At 43.8% G+C, this 15,429-nt stretch overlaps 1 protein-coding gene and 1 pseudogene across 4 annotated transcripts in view; both read right to left on the bottom strand.

Annotated features, from left to right (window-relative positions):
• Window positions 1-15,120, bottom strand: part of SGF29 (SAGA complex associated factor 29) — a 29,356-nt gene extending 14,236 nt beyond the window's left edge. For 2 of the 4 annotated variants that reach the window (XM_031687464.2, XM_072942876.1), the window contains exon 1: window positions 14,678-14,921. In XM_031687464.2, the coding sequence (XP_031543324.2) occupies window positions 14,678-14,887 (210 nt within the window). In that variant the 5' untranslated portion in view covers window positions 14,888-14,921. The other 2 variants (XM_072942877.1, XM_015236856.3) reach the window with 2 other exon arrangements.
• Window positions 5,006-8,178, bottom strand: LOC116284218 (peroxisomal multifunctional enzyme type 2 pseudogene; annotated as a pseudogene).
• Window positions 15,121-15,429: the final 309 nt, after the last annotated feature.

Below are 15,429 nucleotides of genomic sequence, written 5' to 3'. Positions count from 1 at the left end.
AAATAAAAGAATCCAGCTTGGAAAAGAAGTAAAACAATCTCTGTTTGCAGATGACATGACCTTATTTACAGAAAATCTTCAGAAATCCACTAAACAACTATTAGAAATAATAAAAGGTTAGAACTAATAGCAAGGATGCAGGACACAAGATCAATGGACAAAAATCAACTGTATTTCTAAGCAGTTGCAATGAACAATCCAAAAATGAAATTAAGAAAACAATTACGTTTACAATAGCATCATAAAGAATAAAATACTTAGGAATAAGTTTAACAAGAGAAGAGTTTTTATCCTGAAAACTACAAAACATTGTTTAAAAAAAATTAAGACCTAAATAAATAGAAAAGACATTCCATGTTCATGGATTAGAAGACTTAATATTGTTAAGATAGCATTATTCTCCAAATTGATCTACAGTTTAAATGTAATCAGTATCAAAATTTCAGCTGGCTTCTTTGCAGAAATTAACAAGCTCATCATTAAATTCATATGGAAGTTCAAGGGATCCAGAATAGCCACATAATCTTGTAAATGAAAAAGTTCTGCCAATTACAAAATGTACTACAAAGCTACAGTAATCAAGATGGTACTGGCAAAAGGGTAGTCATAAAGATCAAGAGAACAGAATTAAGAGACTGGAAATAAACATTTATATCCATGGTCAATTGATTTTCAACAAGGTTACCCAGACAACTTGATAATGGTACAAGAACAGCTTGGATGTTCACATGTAAAAGGATGAATTTGGACTGATACCTCAGACCATGCACAAAAATGATCCGAATAGACAGTTCTACAAAGAAGATACACAAGTGGCCAAGAAGCACATGAAAAGATGTTTAATATCATTAGTCATCAAAGAAATGGAAATCAAAACCACACGAGATACCATTTCACACTCACTAGAATGGCAAAATCAAAGAGACATAAGTGTTGGCAAGGATGTGGAGAAACTGTATGAATGGATAAAGTGTGGTGTTATCCACTCCATAGAGTATATTACTTGACAATAAAAAGGAATGAAATACTGACACATGCTACATCACGGATGAAACTTGAAAACATTATGCTAAGTCAAAGAGGCCAGACACAACAGACCACCTATCATATGATTCCATTTACATTCAGAATAGGCAGGTTCATAGAAAGCTGCAGGGGAGGGCTGAGGAAGGAAGGGGAATGACTGTTAATGAGTTTGGGGCTTTGGGGGCAGGCGGTGAAAATGTTCTAAAATTGTAGTGATGGCTGCGTAACTCTGAGTATACCAGAAACTACTGAGCTGTACATTTTAAACAGATGCACGTCTTCATCCCCACCAGCCGTAGGCAAACACTAATTTTCTTTCTGTCCCTACAGATTTGCTTGTTCTGCATTTCACTCCTTTTTATTGTTGACTAATAAGCCATGTTTGCATATACCACATTTTGTGTATCAATTCATCAACTGATGGACATTTGGGCTGTGTTCACTTTATGGATTATGCTATGAACACTTGTGGACAAGTTTTTGTGTGGATGTGTTTTCATTTTCTGGGTATATACCTACGAGTACAATTGCTGGATCATATGGTAATTCCATATTTAACCTTTTGAGGAACTGCTAGACTGTTTCCAAAGTGGAGATACCATTTTATATTCCCATCAGAAATGTGCGAGGGTTCCAATATCTCTGCATCTGCACCGACATGTGATATTGTCTTTTTGATGACAGCCATTCTAGTGGGTGTGAAATGGTAACTAGCAGTTTTGATTTGTATGTCCCTGATGGCTAGTGATGCTGAACATCTTTTCATGTATTTAATGGCCATCTGTGTATCTTCTCTGATGATCTCTTTCCCCATTTTTACTGGGTTGTCTTTTTTATTACTGAATTGTGTCCTTTGAAGCATGTTTTTAATTTTTATGAACTTAACTGTTTTTCTTTGGTTGCCTGTGACACAGATCTGTTTTTTCTCACATGTGCATTTAATACAGAAGAACATGTCCCTTAAGAAAAGAAGTCTAGCTGCATTAGCTAGAACCACACAAAACCAGGGATCTAGAGTTCAGATTACAGATTAGAAGTGGACACATCTGAGAAAGGTCAGCATAAACCATGGCTAAAGTTGCAGGAACTGATGATGCTAGTGGTAATCTGCTAAGTGAACAAAGAGGAAGGAGGAAAAAGACCCACTGAGCCACAACCACGGTGAAGGTGTGGACCAAAGGTGGGAAGACTCTGGGAAGGAACAGCAGGGAAAAAGAGTTGTTCACTCCTGAGACATAAAGCAAGAATCCTGGTCAGAATCACTTGCCTTCTACCTGCCCATCTGTGTATATTTAAATTGGGGGAAGCCCTCCAACTGGACAGGTAGGTTTTAGTTTATACTGTCCCATCACACTGATAGCAAGCATTCTCACTATGCTGCCAGGTTAAGTCAGTTACCTTCCCTGATGATATCGACACTTCAAACTTCTCTTCAGTATCTCTGCCCCTGCCCTGAGATCCAGATCTGGGTCCTCTTAACCGATGTCTGAGGTCCCTACTTTGCTCAGAAGAGAAGCCAGAAACTTTATTCCCACCAACAAAATGATGAGCTCCAAGGAGCAGCACCTGTCACCTCTGCCTTCCCCTACAGAGGGCCAACTGTCCCTGTACTTACTGAAGACCAATCCCTCTCTCATCTGTTCCCTTGGACCATCTGATACTCCTTTCCTATGCTTTATGAGCAAACAAGCATACTTCAGGAGAGTCCATCTTAAAAATAAGAGCTTCCGAAGCCCACATTCATGTCCAGTTACCCAATTGTCTTTGTTCTACTTCACAGCAAACCTTAAATTGTCCAAGCATGTGCCTCTACTCCCTCACCCCCATTTGACTTTTCAACCCACTTCAATCTAGCTTCTGTCCTCACCTTCAGTCCAGTGGAAATGCTTGAGAACAAATGACCCCTACAAGTCAAAGCATTAGATCCGTTCCTGTTTCATGTGACCTGACCTGTCAGCATCTGGACACAGGTGCTCACTCCCACCTCCTCTGGCTTCAGGGTCTCCCTCCTGCATGGTTTGCCTATACCTCACACCACCTCCTCCTCAGTCTCCTGGGCTGGCCCTTCTCCTACCTGTCCTCAGGGCTGGAGCCTGGTGGCCGCCATTCCCACACATTTCTAGGTAACCCCCTACCTCTGCCCCGTCTGTGCAATGACATCTCCAAATCCTTATCTCCGTCAAAGTGGGAAAGTTTACCTGAGGGGTGATTAGCAACACCCAATGCCACAGAAAAGGACTCAGAGCTGTCTCCTGACTGACAGGATGTTCCTGAGGACCCCAGGGAAAACACTTTCAGTGGGAGGGACAGGAGCCACCATGCAGGAGGGGTGTGGTGGGAGCAGCAAATGTAGGCAACTATTTCCCATTAGCAGGCCTGTGACTCAGAGACAGGGGTGGAGGCTTGCAGGGAAGGCAGAGCAGACGGGGGTTTATAGGTGGAGGAAAGGTAAGCATGTTGGCTGAGGGGTGGGAATGCACTGAGAACAAGTCCAAGGACCAGAGAACAAGGCTGCGCCTGATGAGACAGGAGGGTGAGGGATGGGATCCGGCCCTGAGACACATCCAGTGTCATCTGTCATTATTTGCTGACATTCCTTCTGCACTCAGCTGCAGTTGTCCTGTCCCGTTCCACCCCTACCTTCCAAAAAGGCTTAACGGCACACCCTTTCCCTCCTTGCCAAGGATACAAATGTTACACTTTTTTTCAAGAACCAGTTCAAGACTAACTTTTCTCTTGTTTGATTTTTCCTGAACCTATCTAGACTTTCCAACCTACCTTTATAACCCGGTTTCCTAGCCAGGGTATGTAGGTAGATGTTTTCTTCCCCAACCAGACTGGAAGCTCATCAGGCAAGAACAGCTACCTCTGCTTTCATCAACAGTCCCCTTTCATTGATAACCCCACTGATAAGTAGTGTCAGGAACTTGGCAAGAACTTTATACTTTTTACTACTTTATATACCTCCTCTCTCCTACCCTGACCCCCATCCCCAAAGTTACATCCATTTCGAGTTTCCCATGTCAACTATTCCAAACTTTTTTTTGGCGGGGGGTGGGGAGGGTTGAAAATCGTTTATTATGAAGACAGAGGTCTAAGAACAGAAGGACAATTACATGCCAGCTTACAGTTCCTTGTAAAAATGGTAACATGAGAAATTACTAGAAAATGAAAATCTGAAAAGTTATCTGAAATCTGAAAATGAGACAGGAGAGAAGGGGGCAGGACACAGCCATTCAAGGAATGATGCAGCAATTAACACCAAAATGGCGGAAGATTCGACTCCCAACAGGCCTTGAGGCCCAAGATGGCGGGAGATTTGACGTCTAGTGGATCTTGAGCTTCACTACATGCTCATTGTAATATATTAGCATGATAAATGACACTCCCACAGGAGCCATGACAGTTTCAAGGCTAAAAAAGTCAAAGAGTGGGGCGGTGCCCCAATTCCTGGAAATCCCAGCCCCTTTACCAGGGTAGTTGGAATGGTTCTCCCACCTGTTAGCATATGGAGCTACTGAGTCATAAAAAAAAAAATGGTGCCTTGTGGCCGCCTCTCTTGCTCCCTCATCTTTGGAGATGGTCTGCAATCTATCTATGGAGGGTGTATCTACTTTAACTTTAACCTGAGTGCCCAACTCCCACACCTCGTGGCCTTTCTCTTGCCTTTTAAAACAGCCTACACTCTATGTAGTATGTACCTCTCTAAATAAATCTGCCTTTACTCAATTGTGGCTCGCTCTTGAATTGTTTCCTGCACAAAGTCAAGGACCCACACTTGGCAGGGCACGTCCCAGGGGCTCAACAGAAACCTGGCACGTGGCCCTCCTAACGCCCCACATCCATTTTTCCTGCATCAAAAATGTTAAGCAATTTCCCTTGTATCTTAATTTTGACCATTTTTGCTGAATCACTTTTGCATATTTAGGGGAAGAGGGTATTTGATTTTTCTATTTTAAGTAATAATGCAGTATGTCCTTCAGAGCTTGGCATAGTCTTTGAGAATCATCTGAAGTTTCTGGTCTCAGAATGATGTTCCCTCTGGCCTTCAGTCTGCCACCAAAGAACACCTTCTGAGGATCAAGCTTGCTCAAGACTACTTCCATGAAATCTTCACCTGAAAGTGTGAGTGTTCTATCAGCAGAACCTTTCACAGGGCCTTGATACACTTTTCCAATACCATTTTTCAGGTCCATGGTCCACTTAACTGCAGTATTTTCACCTTTAGTGATACGTCACTCAATAAAGCATTTACTTTCTTCACCACTGCTTGTCTGATATCCTGAAGGTGGAGACCCATCTCCTCAAACACAAGAGTACTCTGAAGCTCCCCACCTTCAGGTGATGTTTTCGCTAAAACATCAAATGTTGGCACAAGATCCACATACATATTTGAAATGACGACATCTCCAGTTCCTTGGATCTTGGTTTGGAAATGGATTCTATTTCCACAACTCAGTTTGTAGAGTTTGTCCTGGATATACTGGCTTTGCAAAACGACCCTTAATTGCCTTGAATCTTGACACAGCATTATCTGCCAACTGCTGTTAAAACATGCCTGGCAGAAAATCCAAATGTACATAATCGATATAATATGGACTTGTCGAAACCTGCTAAGCTAGCAAAGTTAGGGTCCAGGTGTAAGGGATTCCAGTCTCCACTGAGGCAGTATAAAGCAGCCTGATTAAGTGAGATGGTATCTGTAAGTGTGGCATCAGGAGGTCCATTAGGTATGGCTACAGCTACCCTGGCTTTGTCTGTTGTTTGTTTTCTACCAAAGACTCCAGAGCCAACAAGGCAGGCAGAGAACTGATTATAACATGTAAGTTCCTCCCCAGAATAAGAACAGACATCCACAAGAAGTACTAAACTGCGTCCTTTATCCAGGACATCAGCAACAACTGCTTCACATTTTAATTTTCCTTGAACTCTCTGAGGCTTGGTGGCATTATCAAAGTCACAGATCTTTGTCCAACTGGCCTCAGGAGTCATTGGCTGATTCCTCTGTCTTACAGTGGCTCCAAGGGTCTGCTCCCATTGTAATTTTCCAATCCATCCTGCTCCAACCTCAGACAAGTCAGCATTTTCCTCACAACTCTCATGGTAAAACAAAAGGACTAGGGGTGTTACATAATCTGGCTTCAGAGCTTCCAGCAGATCTTCAGGCAAAACACTCTGGGTCATCTGTGATCCAGCAGTAGGGACCACAGTGTTACAATGAATGTGGATTTTCCTGCCTTCAAGTGCAAGACTATTTGGAAGGCCCAGAAGACCCAGCTCCACACCGCTATAATTTGCCTAGCTGAAGTTGCCATGTATTCCTGAAGCCAATGAAGTCATAATAATCCTTTCAAAATTCTGTTTCTTCATGAGATCCCATACTGCCCAGGTCACCAGGAATGAGCCCCACAAATGAACTCTATGGATTATATCCCAGTCTCCATTACTTATTCTACCAAAGGAACGGTCCCTCAGAATCCCAGCGCTGCTGATTACGTTTATTCTTCCAAAAGCATCTGGCACTGTCTTCACAACCTTCTCTCCTGCTTCCACTGAATCATAATTGGCCACTGCTTTTTTGCCTCTCCCTCTTATTTCTTCAACAACCTCATCAGCAACTAAGGAGCCTTTACCAACTTCCCTGAAGTGCCCTCCTAGATCATTCACAACAACTGTGGTACCTCCTTCTGCAAAAGCTGGGACACAGGCTCAGCCCAGTCCTGCCCCTGCGCCAGTGACCAGTACCACCCACCCGTCCAACCTCAAGGGCAAGGTCCCAAGTCTGCCTGCAGCAACACACACACACACACACAAGCAGAACCTCTGGAGCTCAGACTGCGGGACAGGGAGGGCTGGGAGCAAACTTCTTTTTTAAGTGAAGGCTCTTCCCTTGGCTCTTGCAGGCTACTGCATCATCAACTACAAACCACATGGCATGGACTCCCAAACCTATCACCGGCCCTGATGGCTTCCCCAAGATTCAGAATCTTACATTCTCCTGCTGGATGGACACCTCCACCACAGGAGACCCCAAATCACTACGCCCAACATAGACATTCCTTACGTGATTCCACTTCTGTATGCTAAAAATGTTCCATAATAAAAAAAAAATTTAAACTAATGTGTCCAGAAAAATTAGATTATGATAATGGCTGCACAACCCTGTAAATATACTTTCAAAAAGACAATGAATTGTACACTTTAAATGAGTGAACTGTGTGGTAGGTGAATTATATTATCAATAAAACTGTTAAATGTGGTGGCATGCTCCTTCTTTGTCAATGTTACCATAACCCACTCAGCCACCTATTCTGGAAACCAAGTTATTTTCAACTCTCCCCTCTCCCTCAATCCCCCTGTCCAATCAATCACCACTTCAGCTGTTTTACTGCCTCAGTATTTCAGGACTCTGTCCACTTCTTTTTAATCCTTTATTCATTCAGGCCGTATCAGGTTGGTCCCTCTGTAACTTAAACTGCAGCCTCCTAACCGGTCTTCTTCCTTCCCGCTTTCTCGTCTCCATCAAATCCACCCTCTATACAGCCTCAGGAACATCCATCTAAAAGACAAATGTGGCCATGCTGTTCCCCAACAAGAGCTTTCAAATCCCTGCCTCCAGAAGAAGTCAAGCTCTTAACATAGGACACAGACCTCCATGAAGAGGTTTTCATCCCCGCATCTCGCCGTATCCCATCACCTCTCATCCCTGTCTGCCTCACATTTTATATTACAGCAACATGAACTGGTCTGTTTTTTTTATCTCGTACCATGTAATTTCTTATCCCAGTGCCCTATATTTGTGCTGTTCCCTCTAACTGGGATGTTCCTCCTGAAATCAAATCACCCCTAACCCTCTGCCTGACTTAACTATTTATTCTCTAAGACTTAACTTACTACCAAGTCACCCCCTTCTCTAATCATAGGCAGAAACCCCCAGTCTTCTCAGCTGGGTGAAGTTACCCTTCTCTGTGTTCCCATTACTCCCTGTGCATCTCTCTACTGTGCCTACGAAACCAATTAAAATTCTCTTTGTGTGTATCTGTCTCCTCCCCTAGCGTGTCCAATCTCTCTGAGGGTGGGGATCACTTTATCCTTCGTACCTAGCACAGAGCTGGCACAGTCCCCACCAGCCTCACTTCTACTCCCATTCATGCCTCAATCCATCGCATCTGGCTCTCTCTCAATCCCCGGTGATCTCCTGCCAGCTCTTGGAGCGTTCTGCTGCCCAAAAGACCTGACCACACACTGTTCCTCAAAGCTCTGTCCTCTGGGTTTCCAGGCCTCCAACCTCCACTATTTTTCTGCTGCCCTGCTCCTCCACCCCAGGGGAAGGTCACCCTGGCATCCTCTTCTTATTCTCTAAGTACTCCTTGAGCACTCTCACCAGCTTCAAGCCCCCACATTCTTAAAATTCTGCATCGACGTCATCAGCCCTGACTTCTCTCCAAGGCTCCCAACTCAGACTTGCAGCTGCTACCTGAATAACTCAACCAGGAAGCCCCCTAGACACCTCACACCTCCTGTCCTGCACTACTCTGCCTTCCAGCAGTGGGTTAACGGTGCCCATCACGGTCCAGCCGGCTTCCCAAGCCGGAAACCCTGGAGTCCCTGCTTCTCCTCGTTGCTCATCTCCTTCCTCAATCCCCATTCAAATTCTATTGATTTTGCCTTAGAAGTTTCTCTTGAATCCAGCCCCTACTCTCCCACCACACCTGTCACTGTCTTAGTTTAGGCTCTCATTACATTACTGTAATATCATCCCGTCTCTCTGTCTCACTGTGGTCAGACATAAAGTCTGTTTCTCTTAAGGAAAAAAAAAACTTTAAGTAGATAATACTTGCACACAGTAAAAAAAAAAAATTCAAATGATTAAAAAAAAATACAACAAAATCTCTCACCCCTCGAGGCAACCACTGTTGTTTCTTGGATACTTCTCCAGAGACATTCCATGTATATACAAGAAGACAAAGTGTATACCTTATAAAACCTTGTGCAAGTAGAAGATGCAGAGACAGACACAGGAAGTTGAGGTTGAAACTTCCAGCAAATCAAAGTGAAGAAGTTGCCTCACGTGGTCTGGAGGGGAAGGAGTTGGTCAAATACCAAGCCAGGCAGGGCCTAATACTGCAACCAGAAGACAACGGTGGGAAAGGAGGGGCCCATTTTTGACAAGACCTGTCTAAGGCCTCTGACACTCAGCCCCTACACCAACTGTCTGGATGCCTTCACATATAAATGCTGACTTGTGACTTTTAAAATGCTTTCATCTCACCTCATTTCTATCCAATGTGAAGTAATTCTGAAGTGCTGAGATGAGTGACAGAATTCTGGAAGATCACTCTGCCTACTAGGTATGGCTCTGCCTGGAAAACAACTTCATTTTATGATTTAACAATGAACTACTGCTATCTCTGGAACCAGTCAGTCGTGAGCTCTCCAAATGGACCATCAAGCTGTTACCACCACCTTGATGCCCCCACCTGGGACTTGACGAACAAGTGGCGGCAGCATGCTCTCCCTACTCCAATGCCCCCTCTTCTCTGGGGCCTTCCTTAACCACCCAGGCAGCCAGTAACTCCCCTGGCTCTCCAGAGCACTCTGGTCACACCTCTATTTCCATTTTTCCCTAATTTAAGTGAAAAAAAAAGTATAAAAACATTAAAAAATATCTTAAAGCAAATCCCAGCAACCTAAAATGATTTACATTTTGTATGCCACTTTCTGCATATGCAATATACAGATTATCCTCAACTTTCCATGGGGTTACATTCCCACAAACGCACTGCAAGCTGGAAATACCGTTAACTGAAAATGCACTTAATACACATAACCTACCAAATGTCATAGCTTAGCCTCGTCTACCTTAAACGTGCTCAGAATACTTAAAGCAGCCAAAGCTGGGCAAGATCATCTAACGTAAAGTCTATTTTATAAAAAAGTGTTGACTATCTCATGCAATTTACTGAATACTATACTAGAAGTGAAAAAAATGGTCGTGAGTGTGTTGGTTGCTTCCCCCTTGTGATCGCTGGCAAAATAGCCATCAGGGAAATGAACTGACAGCAGTATTTTAGGAGGATTCCAAGGAAAGGAATGGGGACAGAACAGCTATCAAGTTCTCACCCTGGGGGAATTCCTGAACTTTTCTCAATCTCTATAAAAACCAGAGCACCCTCTTGAGGATTAACTACATAAGTACAGTGCTAGGCAGTGCCTGGAACAGCACGCGCACTAGTTGAACACGAGCTGCCTCCTCCTCATCTGTAGATATGGGTCAAGGGGCTGCCAGGAAAAAAGGCAGGGACGGTGTAAAGCGGAGCAAAGCAGCAAAAGGCATGCGCAATAGAAAACAAACGCTGACGCATCCCAAGCCTGGGGGAGCAACCACTCGCCCGCCAGGGAAGGGCACTCGCCTGCTTGAGCTTTGCCTACTGGCGAGTGCCCAGTCTGGGAGAATCACCTCATTTTACAATTCTACAACAAATCACTGCTATCTCTGGATCTAACCAGCTGTGAAACTGAATTTCCCCAGAAAACATACTCTAAGTAGAGGCAAGGATTTCTGTGACTCTCCGTTCTGAGAACACTAAGCCTGCTGATGCAACGCAAGTGGGAACGGGGGACTTAAAACCACATGTGACTAAAAGGCCAGGCAGCTCCCAGCTGGGAGGAGACTGAACGTTCAGCACAAGCTGCCTGTTTATGAGTCCAAGGGTCCCAGCTATCTCAGCAATAATTTCAAATCAAGAAAGGTTACATAATTCTCATAAGGTTTCCGGACATTTTTATGAGTTGTGAGGCAAGGCCCAATGCCCTAAATTTTCTGGGTCCTAGCACTCTCTTCTTTCCACTGACTTAGGAGGCCACACTTTCTATCTCTACCCACAGAGGGAACCACTATTGCGATATTTCCCACTACAGAGTAGTTTTATGCCTGTTCCAGAACTTCATAAAACATAATCACACCATCCATATTCTTTACTGTCTGGATTCTCTCACTTAATGTGTTTTGAGATATACCTGTGTTGCTGTATCAAGAGTTTATTCCTTTGTATTGCTGAATCCAATTCTTTGTATGAACAAACGAGTTCTCTTTTGATAGTATACCTATTTCCATTTTTTGCTATGATGAATAAAACTGCTATCAGCAATCATACATGTATTTTTAGACACATGTTCATTTTTCTTAAGTAAATATTTAGGTCAGGTAACAGCACTCTGATTTTCCTTTGGGAAACCATCCCTCATCTTGTCCCCAAGGTTGGGTACACAACTTGGGCCCTGGAAAGTATTATATTCTCTTTGAAGACCATGACTGGTTCAGGAAGAGGTATGTGACCCAAGTCTGGCCAAAATTAATTTCAGATCTTTTCCTGAAGCTGTCTGCAAAGAGAGCCTCCTTCAGTTGGTTAAAAGAGTAGCATGGAAGCCTGGAACTGATGGAGGCTTTGGTGTGCCTCAGAAAGAAACCAACATGGAGGAAAACAGAACTGAAAGTCATAGAAAATACTGGGGACATAATTTAGGTTTCTAGATATAGCCATGCCTGAAGCTGATTCACCTGGGACTCTTCGACTAAAAAGAGGTCATTCTTAGGGACAAAAGCTGCAAGGTGGAAGTACATATTGACTGCTAAACACTCAGCCTAAAACTGTTCTCTGACTCCAATAGCAGCCAAGGCCTCATACAAACAAAGGCAAACATCCTATAGTTAAACCACTCTAAAGTTAATCCCACAGGGTTTAAGACAATAAAAGCTTTGTTCTGAGTCAAAGGGAAGCAAGGTATCTAAGACTCTATACTCAGATCCCATACCCTCAATCTAGCCACCATCAGTAAGAATCTACATTTATCAATTGGTTTTTTAAAAAATTAAGAAGACTTGATGATCCTCCCATCCCACCCTCTGGATCTACCATGCTGTTGTACCGACGCTTACACTGGTGATTCTCATTTAAACCGACTGCACTCCTCAAGCATATCTTCTTTACAGCTGGGGAAACTGGAGTTCAGAGAGGCTGTTACGCTAGGTAACTCAGGAAAGACAGGTAGCTGAGCTGGGATTACAAGACTGCAAACTACAAAATCTATGCTCTTCCTCCCAAATCCAAGTTTTGTCACAACTTCAGCATATTCAATGACAAAGGCAGAAGCATTTTGTCTACTGTAAACTGCCAGTCGTTAGGTCATTCAGTAACATCTGGTGGGAAAAAAACAAAAGAGGTAGGAAAATAAAGGTAACAATGACAGCTATTCCTTACTGAGTACCTACCATGTGCTAGGCACTCTTATGTGGATTATCCTATTTAACGAGCCTGCAAAGTACTATTCATTTAGTACTGTGGAAACTTGAGTCTGGGAGAAATAAATGACTTTCCCAAGGTCAAGCAAGTAATAAGTAGCAGACATGAGATTCAAATCCAGGTCTGTCTGACTCTACAACCTAAGCCTTAACGGCTCAAACAATCCTTAGTAGCATCAACATCCAACTCCCATTGGTTCAATGTTCACCATTCTTTCACTCTACAGATACAGCGACCACTGAAGTGACATGAATGGGGTACTTTTTTTCAAAGCAGATGACTCATCAAATACCTAAATAAGATTCATTTTCAAAACTTTTGTAAGAATTTTTGTAACAGTCTATATAATTTTAGAAATCAGAAAAAAAGAACTTTGACTTAACACATGTCCTTACTTCTAGCTCCAGAAAGTAGGTCTCCAAAACTATGGATTCTAATGGACCTACCCGCTGAGAGCAGGGTGCCCTGTGGTGGGCCAGGCATTTATAAAATGGACACTCTGGTTTATAAAATACTTTCAATGCATTGTTTCAGATCCTGGACGGCACCTTTCAAAGAGCCCTCTCGTACCAATCTTACTCTACAATGTCCATATTGCTAAATTTCAGGGCCCCCACCTCAACTAAGCACAGACTTTTATGCTTCTATTATGCCTGCCTGAAATGTCGTTAGATCCTTCCACTTCCTCCCCTCCGGATCTCTCAAATTTACTCATCTTTCAGGGTCCAAATCAAATTGCAGCAAAGTTAACATTTTTACAGCAGTATTTGCCAATTTTTTTCGCACCATGGCACACAGAGAACATGAAAGTATTCACACAGCATACTGGGGTAGAAGGACAAAGCTGCTCATAGCCAGAAAAGACTGGCAGGGAAATCTGGCTGTCCCAGGCCCCTCTCAACTGCCCTGATGCCAAGGGCAATCAAAATTTCCAGAACTTTCAAAGCACGATACACAAACCTCTGTTTTTGCACTGATCACACATATACCCAGAGACTAACTGACTTTCTTGTGTCTCCTGTCATATCATAAACTCTTAGAACAGAAGGATGCAGTTTTATTCATCTTTACAGTCCCAGCAACTAGCACAGGGCATGGCACCTATTAAATCCTCAAAATAGATTTCAGAACTGAATTGAGTCCTGGAAACCTCTTCAGTCTTCCAACTCAGAAACAGTTCAACAATTCTCAAGCTGGGCTATTCAATCTCTTCTCCTCCCTGATTCAAAAAAAAAAAAAATTAGTTGCTACCAACATACTCTAAGAGGGACTGTCTCCTTCTAACCTATGGAAAAGAGGTTCTTCCCCTTTATAAAGTCATTCACTCAGTATTTATCAAGCACCTACTCTGTGCCAGGCATGAGGGATACATAGCAGTGAAGGGGACAAACAGTCCCGACCTTGGTCTTGGGAAACTTACAGTCCAGAAAGGGACAATGATATTAAACAAATAGTTCCATATACTTATTTGTAGGTGAAATAACATTCTAAAAGGGACAAACAGAACAGATAAATGGATAAGTCTGCATAAATAATGACAGAAAATGTCAATACTGAAAAAAAATTCTCAGGCAGAAAGGACTGACCGAGTGCCAAAAATACCTTCAATTAGACACCCAGTAGTGAAACGTAAAAACCTCAAGGATAAATATGTGCTGACTGATGAAGGAGACAAGGGAAGCAGGACACCAAGAATGACTCAAGGTGTTTGGCCTTGAAAGAATGGGAGATTGACGAAAAGGAAACGTAAAACTCAAAATTTCAGGTAGAGTACTGAATTGAGAGCAGAAATATGAGAGTTAAGCACAATAGATTTTATATTTAAAGTCTTGAAACGGGTAACTCCTAAGAAATGAACACCGAGATCTAGGATGAGGCCTTTAAGCAGTACAATGATTAAAGATAAGGAAGAGGAGCAAGAATCAGCAGAGAAGAGGCCAGAGAGAGTTGAAGCTAAAGACAACAATGTTCCACAAGGCAAATGAAGAACGCGTTTCCAGAACAGGCAGAGAGAGACCAACTGCATCAAATACTGCTACGGGTCTGAGAACTAACTTAACACTGAATTCGGCGACCTAGAGACCACTGATGGCTTTGACAAACCTCTATTTCAGTAGAGGGGTGGGGGGGTAAGGCCTGACTGGACTGGGTTCGGAGGAGAAAGGGTGCTTAATGAATAGAGGCTGACGCTTTGGCTGCATACGGGCAGAGAGATGAGGCACCTGGAGGAATTAGAAGGGAAAATGAGGTTGGTTAAGATGGGCACCTCCTGAGCAAATAACAAAAGCTGCCAAGGTTCGGGGCCCATCCTCTGCCTTATATTCTCGCTCCTGGGTCCGGTACCCCACCTCTGAGGGCCTCCGCATCAAGATCCGCGTGCGGCTGCTTCCCACCCTGGGGCGGCTGGTCGGCGCACGCGCAGATCGCACAGAAGGGCTGCATGGGCCTTCCCTCCCAGCGCCCCGCCTCTCCCAGTCCAGGGCGCGTGCGCACCGCCCCTCTAGAGCCGCCTCAGCAAGGCCCGGGAATGGGGACCCCCGACCCTCCGCTCCCGCCATTCTCCAGGTTGGGGGTGGGGTCCCAAACCGCGAACCATAGCCACCTACCGAGCGGCGGGTGGTACAAGCACGTCGCGCTGGAAATTGCGACGGCGGGGAGCAGGCGCGCCGTCCCTCGAATGCTTTTCAAAGTCTGCGGATAACAGCGCGCTTGCGTTCGAAGATTCGCGGCAGGTCGAGAACCACACACACTTTTTCCCTTTTATGAGCTGAGTCGCAGCGCGACCCCTCTACGCATGCGCCCTCCTTCCTCTATGACGTGCCGCGCTGCCCCTTGGGAAATGTAGTTTTCACTTTGACACTGTTTCTGACTCTTCAGCTGAACCTTATTTTAACAAACCAGGGTCCTTGTGTGTTTTCAGTATCCTTTCGCACTCCCCAAAGCCTATAAAACAATGACTTTTTTAAACGGTCAGATTGTTGATTGAAGGGGGAGCAGTGGGCATATGAGAACTCTGTGCTTTCTGCCTCAATTTTGCTGTGAACTTAAAAAATAAAGTTTATTTTTAAAAGTAAATAGATACAGACAGATCTGTAGACCC

The sequence above is a fragment of the Vicugna pacos genome, chromosome 18, assembly GCF_048564905.1.
Source record: "Vicugna pacos chromosome 18, VicPac4, whole genome shotgun sequence".
Classification (NCBI taxonomy): Eukaryota; Metazoa; Chordata; class Mammalia; order Artiodactyla; family Camelidae; genus Vicugna; species Vicugna pacos.
This window is presented reverse-complemented; position numbering and strand designations above follow the sequence as displayed.